This window comes from Propithecus coquereli, unplaced genomic scaffold (assembly GCF_000956105.1).
Source record: "Propithecus coquereli isolate 6110/MARCELLA unplaced genomic scaffold, Pcoq_1.0 Scaffold129, whole genome shotgun sequence".
In the NCBI taxonomy this organism is placed as follows: domain Eukaryota; kingdom Metazoa; phylum Chordata; class Mammalia; order Primates; family Indriidae; genus Propithecus; species Propithecus coquereli.
This window is the reverse complement of record NW_012137080.1, coordinates 3,677,221-3,692,313: the sequence shown is the minus strand read 5'-3', so window position 1 is coordinate 3,692,313 and position 15,093 is coordinate 3,677,221. Positions and strand designations below refer to the sequence as shown.

Below are 15,093 nucleotides of genomic sequence, written 5' to 3'. Positions count from 1 at the left end.
AAACTAATAATATGATAGATCTGAACTCACAGCTATCTTTTAAAAAATCTACTATTTAGACTCTCAACTAATTTGTCCACCCAAATATCATTTTCCATTCTGTAATTTCTCTTTACCTTTCCCATTGCTTATAGGTTTCTCTATAATATATGCATATTTCAACACCAATACTTGTTTCTGAAGTTAATAGTGAACTGCTGGCTTGGTCACTTTTATAGGTGCTGGACTCGCCTGTGGCCAAGCAGATGCTCCATCACTGTGACGTGTTGATACCAGGATTCCAGCAGCGAGTTCTCAACTCCATCTGCCTGGGAACCTAGGCAGTTCAGCCAAGAACAAGAAGTGCTGAGATTCTACAAGCTACTGGTATAAAACTGGCACAATTTTACTTTCTTTCCCCTTGACAAAATATACATCCTTTAAACCTCCTTTCATCCCACTTCATGAAGAAAGTACAAATTAGGAATTTTTATTCGGTTCTGTACAGTGGCATATTGCTGCTTCCTCAGATTGCCATGTAAGAACACTGATTCTCTCTTCACGTTCTCTAGTGCAAGCAGGAGAACTCCAGTTACTGGTAAGGAAAGCACTATCAATGCTCTCAAACAAACGTGTTTTGCAAACAGAAGAGAGAGAACATGTTGATAAAGAATCAAAGAGGGATAGGGCAGGTCAAATAGACATCTATTTACAAGACACAAATCTATTTTCAAAAATTAATTCACACGTCCATTGGTATTTGTCACCCTGGAGACTGTGGAAATGAGACTGCACTTGAAAAGCAGAGCATCGTACAGGACAGTTTGTTTAACATGTACGGTATACTAAACAATGTCATGTTCCTTTGGAGCACAGTGATGTCAAAGTGGCCCTAAGCCACACTTAGGTACGCGTTTTTATTTGGATAGGAGAACTGGCTACTCTACCTTGTGTTTGCTTTAGCAATGAGGAAAAAGTCTCCTAGCCGAGACTGTGCGTGCTATACTTGACAGTGAGCAACTTCTCCCCCAGATGGCCGGCTAACCTCTCAAATGAACAGTTTCAGTTCACTTTGTAGCTTAGCAGTGTTTGCTGGGCCTCACACAGAAGCACGGTCACACTTCTGAGTGGCTTCCTATCTTCAACCATACCTCTAAACCGAAACTGGTTTCACTTGTTCACTGTCACTGCAGGACACAGAACGAAATGCTTAGATTTCAAGAACATTATCTTTCATAACAACCGTTACCAAACCAAACACATTAACACTGTCTTCTGCATCTGACCAGCAGTAGTATAATACTCGATGAGGTATTTCAGTTAACACGTCACTCTCTTTCACGTATGCGCTGAGTTACTCTAAAGATGAAGCTGCTGTGGGCTTTTATTTGGTGTTGCTTTACCTTTCCCACGTAACTGGGGGAAGATTCACATCTTTTCAGTTTTTTTGGTTTATTTAAAAATAATAAAACATTAATAAGCCTTTATTTTTTATAGCCTACTTCTCAGAATCGTTATTTGTGTGACTAGTGACAACAGGGGAATCTACAACGCTCATATCACAGGAAACTACCACTGACTTGCTAGGATCTTAATAGTCTCGCAGTCCCAAAGCAAAACTCATACTCTAGCTCCACACTGACGCAGCTCCGGCGCTTCGTGAGAAGAGTATGGTTCTCCTGTGAGGTAAATCATGTGAATGTAGTGACAAATTTTTAAACATGTTTTCTAGAAATAGAAACTTGACTTTATCCTCTTCAAAAGCAACTGAAAGAGACTGGGAAGCCTTTTGTGCTGGTCTCTCTCCTGGTTACTCGCCCTGAGAGGGCCAGCTCCTCGTGTGACGACAGAACAGACTACTGTCTGCACAGGTTCTGGGGGTGCCACGTGAGAACTTGTCACCATTATAAGCCACTCAGCTCCCATTTTTCTCATAAACTAGACTATTTCCCCTTAAATTGATCATTTAAATGTTTTATATTCATTTGTTTTGACCATCCCCAAATGCATTTAGTATGAATGTCAAAATGAAAAAAAAATCCCAAACAAGCTTCTAAGCTACAAACAGAAGCATCACATCAGGGGGTGACCCAAGCAGGGCGGTGCTTTGCTGGCAGGTAAGTGAACACCAGACACAAGACAGCCTCTCACGGATATGCCACATTTGTTTTCAGGCTGTATCACTAATCCTTTGCTCTATTTGCCTTTGATAAAAGTGCATTTTATAAAATACAATTATCAATCTATAATATGCCTTCTACATAAAATGAGAAATCAGATAAGGGAAAGCACTAGTGCATGTAAACACAGCGTTGGACTGAGCTAACCTTTGTGAAGAACACATTCTAGTACCAGGGTGGGTGGACACTGCTTTTCCCCCACAGAGAATGCCAACAATGTACCTCTGTTAGTTGTTGAGGACTAGAGTTTGTCACTGCAAATGACAGGGAAACAGTTCAGAAGGTGCTAACCAGCTCCCCTCAAGATTTCTAGTAACAGCACGAGTTGGTACAAATGAGGGCGTTCTAGAGTACTGCCCTAATTAGACTACTAGCTAAGAGGGACTAATACAACTTTCTGAGCTTGAACTAAATTATAAATTACCAAGTACATCTGGTGGCAACAGAATTTCTCTTGGATGGTCTTCTAGGATGATTTTATGATTTCCTCTTCTCCAAATGCGATGTTTGTGTAAATACGTGGTAGAGTGTATCTTTTTAAAACACGAACAGTTCTTAAAATATATTAGCAGGTCATTATATTACTAAGCCTCATTTAGTAGAATTTTAAAATATCCCAAAGGGGGATAAATATTAATCCATCCATTGAATTTCCTTTGCTTTTTTTTTTTTTTTTTACATATTCTGATTTGCACATGTAAAATAATGCACACTTATGAAAGAAAGTCTGAACTCCTATGGTGACCTTGACAAGTCCAAGTCAATTCCTAAAACAGGTAATGGTAAAAATACTGAATGATGTTGTACCACATATAGCCTGACAAAAATGCAAAAGACTGTATGAGAAATATCCACATGTTGCTGAGGGTCATCTCCCTGGACACGGCTTCCTTCTGGCCTTTAGAAGGTGGGAAAGCTCCTAGGAAACAAGATAGAAATATTAATTTGTTTTACTTTAGTGGTAGGTTAACTAGAGGGTGAGGGTGTGTGGGCGTGTGTGTAAAGCTTCTTCTGTGAGTTTCCATTGCTTTGGAAGAGAGATCTCATTTGAAATACAAATTTCCAAACTTTCTAGCTGTTTCCTGCCTCTGGGCCTTTGCCTTTGTTCTCTGCCTGGGATGCTCTCCCTCCATGTTAGTGAATGGCTGGCATCCTTCTCGTAGAAAAAATACCCGCCTCCCTGGCCTCAGTCATTCTCTCACAGCTCCATGTTTATTTCCTTCCTGGCATTTTCCCCAGTCTGTAATGGTCCTGATGTAGCTTTTGTTCTTTCTGCAGACTTGCTGACTGTCTGTCTCCCACTGGAATATAATCTGCATGAGACCAGGCACTCTAGCTGCCTTGCTGCCCACCGGATCCCTAGAGATTTCCACACTGGTCAAGACACAGGATGTGTGAAATTGACATTAAATAATTTCTGAAATAGCATAATTTATATTAAGTCCTGTATTTATAAATTAAGGGTTTTTCACCACAAAAAAGTGGTTGTATAACACTGACATTTTCAAAAGGCAATATACTTTAGGAAATATATCTTAATAATATAAAGAAATACAAAGTAAACACGTATCTCTACTTTTGTTTGTGGGAAGGAAAGCTAGATCACTTCAGAGCAATATTACCTAAGGTCATCTTGGTAACACTCTTCAGCATTTCAAATAGTCTTTGTCCTTGCAGATAATCCTTTAGGGTAAGCTGATTCATGAGGGGATTTGCTTCTCACAGGCAATTTATACAGAGTGTACTTTCAAGTTTCGAGATCTAATATGCAAATAGCTTTCTTATTAATAAAAAGAGGCTTCCATTATTGTTGCTACAATTTTACAATTATTTAGAGGATGCTGTGTACCTGTTTCATAAAAATGTGATAAGAGGTCCTCTTTTTCAATGAACCGTTGATAGAGCCAATTGGTAAGGTCATCAATCTCCAGGGGTACATCTTTAATTGGAAAGATCCTATTAAGAATTAGGAAAAAAAAGGTTAAGACTACTTTAAATCCAGAAGTCGAAATCATTCAGAAACACACGGATGATGGAAAGCTGAATAAAATTATGTGATTATCACCTTTTGCTTTTGCAAGGGTTGGTTTCTTCAGCTTCTCAAGGCATCTTGGTTTTGTAAAATTGTTGTTGTTGATTACATGACAAGTTCATTTATGCATTTATTCAAACATGCACGAGCCTATTATGTTAGGTCCAGTGCTAGGTGCTAAAAATTTATCTACTGAATTATCTTTTATGCATGAATAATTACTGAGAATAACTGCCTTCCCATGTTTGTGGGTTTAAGTAGGAATGGTATTTAGAACAGATGAAGTTTTCAAATGCAGCTAAACCAGAACACGTTTAGTCATTTAGTTAAATGCTCAGCCAAATATTGTATCTTAGCAATGTTTTTTTGGTGGGAACCTCTGAGAACCAGACAGAATCTGCCCAAATTATTAGCTTTTCACTAATTCTACCAAGGATAGATATTGGTTTCATGAATAGAGACAACTTTTACTGATTGGAGTGGCTACTGGAACCGATTCTGAGACCGTGTGTCGACTCACCAGGGAATCAGGCTGTCATGATCAGTGATACCTAGGGAAGTGAGAGGAGAAAGGGCCAGCACCAGCACTATGTATTTGTTGACCTTGAGAAAGAATTTCTTTTCTTTTTTGTTTTCCAATTCTGCTGGGGGGGGGTGTCTTTTTTTTTTCTTTATCAAAGGTATAAACGTACACAATTTAAAAGGTCAGCAAAGGCTTGTGTGAAAATGGCAGTCCTGTCCCTCTCCCTTTGTTTCTCCCTCCCTAGAGGGATTGATCTTCACCTCTTTTAGCCAGTTACCTTGGTGTTTATTACCATGTTTCCTCTTCAGCTTTAAGCCTGTCTACTGTCTTCCCACTATGGAAGATGAAGATTGAGCCCTTTCCTCCTTCTCTTCCAACCACGCACACACATTCTTCCCATCTTCCCAATGGAGTTGTGCAGTAATTTCAGAGAGCTCAGTATTAGGCATTTAAATTATTATAATCAAGTAAAGATATCCATAGTTAAGCCATGGAATAAATCATGGCTACTTTTCCTTTCTTGTCCAATTTTTATTTTTCCCTGCATCAAGCAACTACATTGTTTTTCGTTTGCTTAATTTTCTATGTACATATAACTAATTCAACCACAAGCTCTCAGCCACTTGTCTAGGATCAGTTCCCTGGGTCTGGTCTGCAAGCTTTTTCTTAAAGGGCTGGAGAAAAAATGCTCCAGGCTTTGCAGGCTATCTGGTCTCTGTCGCAACTACTCAGTCCTGCCCTGCGGTATGAATGCAGCCAGAAACAATGTATAAATAAATGTGCATGGCTGCGTTCAAACAAAATTTTCTTTAAAAAACAGGCAGAAGGCCAGACTGATCTGTGGTCTAGATCTTCTCCCAAGATATTCCCTTGCACCAGACATTCTTTCAATTTCACCTTTCTAAAGAAATTTCAGCTAGACTTTGGATTTGTAACGTGTAGATTACATTCTGTGAAGTCCCTTCGCCATTACCCTGGTGCTTCCCTGCACTCCTACGATGGATAGAATGTTTCTTATACTGCATGTCTTCCTCTTTCTCCAATTACTCATTTTCATGTAGTCTTTAGCAGTTTCTTGAGAAAGGGTACTTGAAATCTTACATGTCTGCCAATCTTTTCTTAGTTTATAATTTGGCTAGATAGAGGACTCAGGGTTAGAAAACCATTTTCTTCCATCTCTATCTTTTTGTCTTCCTTTCTGGGAAATTTCTCATTTAACTTCTAAACCTTTTACTGAGTTTTTATTTATTTTATTGTATTTTTAATTTTTAAGAGCTCTTTTATTTGGAATGTTCCTTTTTTACCATATGCTAGTATTGTTTTATTTGTGCAATATCTTACCCTTATGAGAAGTTTTAAAAATTATAATGGAAAATTTTAAACATTCCTAAAAGGAGAGAAAAGGGTTAATGAACTCCCATGTACTATTAGAATTTTTGAAAGTGGTCCTCTCCATGTATACTCTCGGTTCCTCCATGTCGCCTTCTTAAGTTTGTTTTGGTCTTTATCTTTCAGAATTCAGGTTGGTTAGGTTACCAGTGATCTGGTAATTCTTTGCTGTCTGCTCCCATTTACAGATGTGGACTAAACAGCTGACCGAAAGCTCTCAGCGCATGAGTAGAATCTGTTGCCGGTGAGCCTCACTGAGTATTATCTGGCTGCACCATTTAAATTGGTCTTTCCTCTGGAACTCACCCACTTCCCCAGAGAAAGATCCTCTAACTTCCTGCCTGGAGAGCTGAAGGCCTGATTGCTGGCTTTCTGGGAGCTGGTGAGACAAGAGAAGAGGGCTGGGAATCTCAGCACGGGGCACACTGACATGGCTTTACCACACTGTTTTCATTATGGGACCTCTGTGCCTCAGCTGGACCTGCTGTTCCTCAGTCCAGTGAGCCTCAATTTCCTTCTCCTGAGTAAATTTACTCCAGTATCTGCCAGGGTTGGGAAAGAATAATCACTAGCTGTGGGATGCAAGGTAGGGATTTGGGGGCTCTGAGTTCTTCTTAAACAGATTTCAAGCAGTCTTTCTGAGTTTAGCAATACTTTCAGCCTCATTTCTACAGGTACTGATGCTGCCAGCCTTTTGGAAGTTCTACAGTGTAAGTCAGGTTGGCTCTTGGCCCAAGTTTTGTTGCCATTGTCTTTCACATTGTTCTCATCCTTGTGGTTTTACAGCTTAAAAACCCCACTTAGTGTTATAACAAGAATGATTATATTCATACTCCTTCAAAGGCTTTTTAAAATTGCTCATGGCATAGTCATTTGCATGTAACTTGAAAAAACAATCAGAAATGAACATTACTTATGAATTACATTATAATCAGATCCCTTTCTCTTGTTATTTAAACATTTAAATATCAGATTGGGGGTATTTTTTTTTCAGCATATTATGGGGGTACAGATGTTCAGGTTATGTATGTTGTCCTTGCCACCCCCCTCCCCCCCAAGTCCGAGTTTCAAGCGTGTCCATCCCTTGGATGGTGTGCATTGCACTCTTTGTGTATGCAAATACCCGTCCCCTCCTCCCCCCTCCCCCTGCCCGACATCCAATAGATGTTATTCTTATATGTGCACTTATGTGTTGATCAGTTAATACCAATTTGATGGTGAGTACATGTGGTGCTTGTTTTTCCATTCTTGGGATACTTCACTTAGTAGAATGCGTTAGATTGGGGATATTTTAATATCCAAATTTAAGTATGAATGGACAGGAAAAAGAGAGGAAAGAAGAAAGGAGCGTGGTATGAAAACTCTATTAAAAATCAATTTCAAGAACTCACATGGTTTTCTGATTAAAATTTTACTTTCAAAAATTTAACAGGATGAAAGGTAACCAAAATACAGTTTTATTTACACAGAAAATAACTCTCCCATTCTTAATCATCTTTCTATTTTCCCAAATATAATACTACATTGCTCTAAAGCAGTAATATAGAAGTGTTTTGGTCGGCCAAATATTTTAATGGAGTAGGCGATACTAAGGTCCAGAAACTTCAAGTGTCAGCCTGCTACTATAAAATCCCCTATCATCCCTTAGTATTAGAACTTTAATTTCTCCTGCTCTGAATGAGTGAACAAAAAGATGAATTAAAGAATATCTTCACTTTTAAAAAGAGAAAAAATATTGGAAATGCTTACACTACATAAAATCATCCTATAGGCTAATTTTGTATTAGTCCTTTTAAGACCTATACTCCAAAGCAATTGAAAGATCTCTTTTCAAACTAAAAATTTCTCCTCTACATTCTCCACTCAGGTTCTGATACGCCTCACTGCGTGAATGAGTGGGACTCCCTGGCTGAGATCAGGAGTTCGAGACCAGCCTGAAAAAGAGCAAGACCCCATTTCTACTAAAAATAGAAAAAATTAGCCAGGCATGGTGGCATGCTTGTAGTCCCAGCTACTCGGGAGGCTGAGGCAGGAGGATCGCTTGAGCCTAGGAGTCTGAGGTTGCTGTGAGCTATGATGATGCCACTGCACTCTAGTGAGACTCTGTCTCAAAAAATAATACTCTCAAAACTAAAAGTAAAAAAATAAAAAAAATTAAATGCATTAGTAATTCTGAAAGATATTGCTACATTGTCTTCAAAATGATTGTATCGATTTAGATACCCTCTAGCAATTTATGAGAGTGCCTTTTATGGAAAGATTTTTAAACTAGAGAATAACAAAGTCAGAAGGCTCTCATTTAAGTATACAGGATGGCTAGTGTTTCTCAACTCTTCTTCTACGCTAGTTTGGGGACATATTCTTGGGGATCCATCCATGAGTTCTCTTTAAGAATACAGATATCTTGTGTTTTCATTTCAACACTAATATTAATTAATAAAAACATTCTGAATCATAAACATCTTATAATTAAGTAATGCCATGTGATTTTGGTGCCTATGTTTATAATCATTCTGGTATAATGCAGTACTACTTTAAAAGTAAAAGTCCAGAAAAGCGAACAGGGGCACACTTAAAAGCAAAACCTATTCTCTCACCCGTTAAGAGTTGAGATTTAGCTGAAACTCTCCCTATGACTTTTAATATCCATTAAAATAAGAGAGTTCTGTTTCCTGTAACAATGATAAATTCTGGATAAAACATAAAAAGTAATTAGTGGATGGCACCGGAGAGCGACTAAGAGCAGGCAGATATTGGAGAGTCAGCACTTGGAAGACAGGTATGGCATTGGGTGCATTTCTCATCTTTTATAGCTTTTCACTTGAGAGGAGTGCCCAGTTAGTGCTATGCAGGGAGGCTAAAACTTACACAGAAACATGGATAAGTCTTACTGGTTGAAGAATCGAGGACAGGTTAGGAAGACCATAGCAGCTTCAAAGTGAGGAATCCAGAGAGGAGTAAGCACAGAGTGGGGGCCACAAACTCTGAGCACGAGCCCCACCCACATCTCTGGATGTCCCTGAACTATGTATATATGGGGCTGACTCCAGGCAGAAAAAAGCCCCACAACTCTTGGCCAGCACAGTTCTGGATATAAGGGAGGTGCTCAGGGCTACGCAGGAAATTTAACTGCTTGTTTGTTTCTTTCTCTTTCCTCTAATTTAAATGTCCTTAAATACTTGAATGTTTAGGAAAGTCAATTAACTTCATTCTGATATTACACATATGTCTTAAAATTTAAGATGTAAATTTAAAACTTAAAATATCAGATTTTTAAAAGCAAATGGTATTACAAATTACTGAGTTTTAACTTACAGATAATTTAATAGTATCTTAACACAGTTTTGCGATACAAGTATTACTAGAACTTTTTAAACTATTCACCTCTACCACACTGAGTAGCAGCCAAATATTTACATTACTTTTTGACTCCTAAAAATATATTTCTGCCTTCTTGCCACTCAATATTTAGTATAAAAAGTTTATGTATGCAACCACTCTTAGGAATCTCTCGCCAAGGGAAAAGATTCTCCAGCTTTTCTTTAAAAAATAAAATAAACCCACCCAAAGCAAATGTCTTTCCAATCTGTTATCACTCAGCTAACTGTGGTAGTCCTGGCACCCTTCCCATTAAGAACCCACGTCAGAGCCTGTCATCAGATACCATTCTCTTAGCCATAGGTATCGGGGTATAGGAATGTGCTCAGAACCAATCAAGGCCAAGGAGATGATAATGGAAGTTATCACTAATGGGGCTTTAGGAAAGAGTTTAAGAGAGATCACAAGAAAAATAAAATCTATTTTTCCTCTTGTTATCTTTCATGGGAAGTATGAAGCTTTGAATTTCTGGGACACCCACCCAGCTATTGGCTGAGTATGAAACCAACCTACAGAGGGGAGTAGAGCTGGGAGAAATTGAGCTTGAGTCATCAGACTGAGCGTATCAGAGAACTTGTCCTATTTTGGATATCTAGTTATATGAGCCTAACTCTGTTTGAATTGGGCTTTCAGTTACTTAGAGATACAAATATTTAGCTTGACTTTTAAGGTAAACCAAAATCTGAACTCAACTCTCCAACCTTGTTTTCTACAACTTCCCTTTAAGCATGTTATATTACAGATGACTTACTGTTTCCTACACATGTGCTACACTTCCACAGTTCCGTGTGTTTGCTCATACAGTCACTACTGCGCATTGTTTGCCCACCCATCCCCACTGTCATCCCTACCTATCTAAATTCTATCTATCATCCTTTAAGGACTAGTACAAATACATTCTCCATAAAGTTTTCTTGGGTCTAATAAAGCCACAAGCCCAGTGGTTAGCACAGAACAGGTAACCCTTTATGAGAGAGATAAAAACTTGTTGAATCACATCAGATAATACTTGCAGTACATATTTTGTTGTGTAAGATTAATTTAGTTTCTGTTAATATAAAATCAGGCCCAATCAACCTAAGGATAACTTAGCAAGAACTAAAGGGCTAAAGAAGATCTCAAAATAGTATTTAAAATACCTTTATGAGGCAAAAAACTGACATTAAAAATAAGGCTGAATTAAACAGAGTTTAGGTTTACCAACTGAACTCTTTAAAGAGCAGTGATGAGGTTGGTGAAGCATCTATGTCTTTAAATGTGGGTTAGCATAGGGGTGGGGCTGTGTGTTGGCAGAGAATTTACCCTACCATCTGCCCAGAATAGCTTGGATATTCTCTTGAGCCTGAAGAGACAGCCAGGAGGGCAGACCAAATGCTCCCTCAAGAGCAATCTACTTCTATTACTCTGATTGGTCACCATAGGATTAAAATATTAAAACGACTAATCCCCTAATATGGCAAAGGATTAAATTTATTGAACACCAGTCCTCTTGGAATCAAATGAGGAGTTCTTATTATATTTAAATAAACAAATGCACATATATCAGAAATAAACCTTTACAGTACCAATAGCCATCCAAATGAAAAATTAGCTAATTTTCGAGAAACGAAAATTCTTATCAATAATCCAGAATAGTCTTAAATACAGAGTATTCTACCAAAATCTACAGATCAGATTCAGGAGCACTGGATGAAATTACACTTTCAAAAAAAGATGAAAAGTAGTGCTTAGCAGCTGGCACCACCTTATCTGAGTTAGAACATTTAAATTTTTATGCCACCAAGACTCCAAAATGTGAGCCAACAGACAACATGGCTAAACCCTCAAGTTAATTATGTCAACTTCATGTAAGGAACGAAGCACCAAAGAAGATTCTGAGATAAATGGTTCCTGCTTTCAAAAGGTAATAATCTAGCAGAAGAATAACAAAAGTAAACAACCAGAGTATGACAGATATTGTAGAAGGAGTTTCAAGAACTGATGTGTGAGTCTAAATGAAGGAATGTACATATTTACATACAGCACAGGATATAAGGAAAAGGTATCACTTGAGTTTTGCCTAGAAGAGTAAGTAGGATGCTATGGTTTGAATGATGTCGAAACTTAATCCCCAATGTAACAGTATTAAGAGGTGGGGACTTTAAGAGGTGACTGTGTCATGCCTTATGAATGAATTAATCCATTCATGGGTTAATGCAGTGGTCACCAATCTTTTTGGCACCAGGGACAGGTTTCATGGAAGATAATTTTTCCACAGACAGGAGTGGGGGGTGATGGTTTTGGGATGATTCAAGTGTTACATTTATTGTGCAGTCCAACCTCTCTACTAATGATAATCTGTATTTGCAGCCACTCCCCAGCGCTAGCATCACCGCCTCAGCTCCACCTCAGATCATCAGGCGTTAGATTCTCATAAGGAGCCACAACCTAGATTCTTTGCATGCGCAGTTTACAGCAGGGTTTGCGCTCCTATCAGACTCTAATGTCACCGCTGATCTGACAGGAGACGGAGCTCAGGCGGTGATGTGAGCGATGGGGAGCAGCTGTACACACAGATGAAGTTTTGCCTGCTCGCCAGCTGATCACCTCCTGCTGTGAGGCCCAGTTCCTAAAAGGCCACAAACTAATACCTGTCTGCGGCCCAGGAGTTGGGGACCGAAGAGTTAACGGATTAATGGGTTATCATGGGAGCAGTTTAGTTATCATGAAGTGGGTCTGTTATAAAAGCCATTTTGGCTCTAGGTGTGCCCCTCTCACTCCAAGACGCCGCCTGCCATGTTATGATAAAGCACAAGGCCCTCACCAGAAGCAAACCAGATGTGGCCACCTGACCTTGAACTGCCTAGCCTCTAGAACTTTAAGAAATAAACTTCCATTCTTTATGAATTACCCAGTCTTTCATATTCTGTTACAGCAATAGAAAAAGAACCAAGACATAGGATTAAAAAATGTCTTAAAAATTTTTAACAAAGTAACACAAGCATACAATTTTCAAAATTCAAAATGTACTACAAGGTAGACAATGAAAAATAATGGCCATATACGTTCCCTCCTCAGATACCTGTTTCCCAGATACAGCCCCTTCCAACGGTTGTTTCCTTTGCCACTTACCCCCATAAAGCTTATAAACATGCTAATGCCAATACCACTATTTCCAGATTATCCCATTTAAAATTTATTTGTTGACTTCCCACTATGGTAGATAAGAATTTGTCTGTCTTAAACCCTTGTTCTTTTCTCCTTCAGCTTCCTCTTCCTCCTCTCCTAGACAGTTAAAAATTCTTTCTCAGTGCCAACTCTGTCCTTTGTAACTGTGTCTAGGATTATACTTATGAGTTGGTGCTCTATTTATTTTCTTATATGGCTGTTTCCTCTACTCTCATCTTTGCATGTCCAATGTACAAATCAGTGTCCGGTCCTTAGTGGGAACTCAGGTTTGCTGAACTGGACTAAATTGACAGTAATCTGCCAGCAGAAAACTTCATGCGGTGCCATCTGTGGAAAGCCATCAGTACCATGGGCATAGTTAACTGCCACGGCCACGGTTAGTGTGGTAAGAATAACTTGGAAATTCAGGAACTGCTTGTTATCAAAAATAGATTTATGGACAAGAACAGATACTGTCAAATTTAACATGGCAGAATATCTCTCAGCACTCAATTCCCAGAAGTTTTACTTTGAGCCGTTATCCTGAGGTAAGCTGTTCAGGCCTAACAACATACTAAAACGTAATATTTATAGCTTCCCCATGAAACCATTAGAAAGGTTTTTAAAAGACCACTCAGTTATCTGAAAATAAAAATCAGAAACTCAGATATAAACTTTTAACTACTTTAATATAGGGGATAAACCAAGGCAGATATTTCCAAAGACTTTATAGGTAGGAAACCTAGGGACATACTTGGAGATAAAGTTTGTGCGGATAGGAAGATGGCAAGTACTCAGTACCCAGGCCACTGCTTCCAATTGAGCCCCTTCCTCTCAAGCCCTGCTCCTTGCAACAGTCAAAAGCAAATCAAGATGCCACTTGAGGATGTAAACAATGAGATGGCATTGCTTAGAACTGGAACTTTATTATATCTTTATTCATTTTATATCCTTTGAGACACACAGTAAGATGCTTAATAAATGCTTGCTGAGTGAACAGAAGTTACCTATGTAGTAAGCAAAATATGGCATTAGTATATTTGCTTAAGAGAATCACTATCGTGCTTTCCATGTGTCTAATGACTTTTTAAAACATTTTATTTTGAAATAACTTCAGACTCAAAGAACAGTTGCAAAAATAGCCCAAAAATTCTCATACGTGCTTCACCTAGATTTCCGAAATGTTAATAATTCCCCCATTTGCTTTACCTTATCATTCTTTCTCTCCATATGTATTTTTTCTGATTTTTTTCCCTCAATTTTTGAGAGTAAGTTAAATGAAAGGGTTAGATGAAAAGATCTAGGTAGCCCTTCCATTTCTCAGATTCAATGACTAACTAAAAGATAAACAGTGATCATCAGTAGAGTTATGCTTAAACACTGTTCAAGTAAAATTTAAGCCCTAAAATTTTTGTATTTGGGGTCATAATACTTCCAACAAAACTAAATTGAATTAGAAAATAAAAAGTATTTTTTGAATACCAATGGCACTTTGCTAGACCTTGAAGAGACTAAAAGTGAAAAAGACAAGGAGGTGGGGAGAGAGATCTTCATTTCCAATGTTTATTTCTCGTCACTTACCAGATTATAACATTTTCTAAATCATATTATGTCCAGATTCATATATTGATAATATCACAGTAAATTAGCTTTATCTGTTATTATCTTGGTTCTTTACTATGTGGATAGTTAATCTTATATGGTCTGGGTTAAGTCTTGATTAGGCTAAAGCATGTCCAGATATCTGATTGAACATTATTTCTGGGTAAGTCTATAAGGGTGTTTCTGGAAGACATTAGCATTTGAATTGATATACTGAGTAAAGTAGATGCTCCCCACCACCAAGATGGGTAAGCATCATTCCATCCATTGACAGCCCAAGTAGAACAAAAAAGCAGAGGCAAGGCAAATTCACTCTATCTGCCTGAGTTGGGCCACCCATATTCTGCTGTCTTTCAACATTAGTGCTACCGGTTCTTGGGCTTTCAGACTTAGACTAGGACTTATACAATTGGTAACCCAATTCTCAGGCCTTTGGACTTGGACCAGGACTTACACCATCACCTCCTCAATTCTTGGACTTTCAGACTTAGACTGGGACTTACATCATAGGCTCCCTTGGTTCTCAGGCCTTCAGGCTTAGACTAGAACTTGACCAGTGGTTTTCCTGGGCCTCCAGTTTACAGACAGCAAATCATGGGACTTCGCAGCATCCATAATCACATGAGCCAATCCTTCATTGGTAAATCTCTTTCTGTATATCTATATGCAGATGTTTCTTGACTTATGATGGGGTTACATTACGATAAACCCATCAAAAATTCAAATGCATTTAATACACACACCTAACCTACTGAACATCATAGCTCAAACTAGCCTAACCTATATTAAACATGCCCAGAACACTTACATTAGCAAATAGGCAAAATCATCTAACACAAAGCTTATTTTATAATCAAGTATTG

At 38.4% G+C, this 15,093-nt stretch overlaps 1 protein-coding gene across 1 annotated transcript in view; it reads right to left on the bottom strand.

Annotated features, from left to right (window-relative positions):
* Positions 1-2,819: 2,819 nt before the first annotated feature.
* Positions 2,820-15,093, bottom strand: part of LPGAT1 (lysophosphatidylglycerol acyltransferase 1) — an 88,998-nt gene continuing 76,724 nt past the window's right edge. The window contains exons 5-7 of the mRNA XM_012638328.1: positions 9,768-9,858; positions 4,009-4,115; positions 2,820-3,078 (exon numbers count right to left, since the gene is read on the bottom strand). Of these exons, the coding sequence (XP_012493782.1) occupies positions 2,927-3,078; positions 4,009-4,115; positions 9,768-9,858 (350 nt within the window). The 3' untranslated portion in view covers positions 2,820-2,926. The remainder of the gene's footprint in view (positions 3,079-4,008; positions 4,116-9,767; positions 9,859-15,093) is intronic.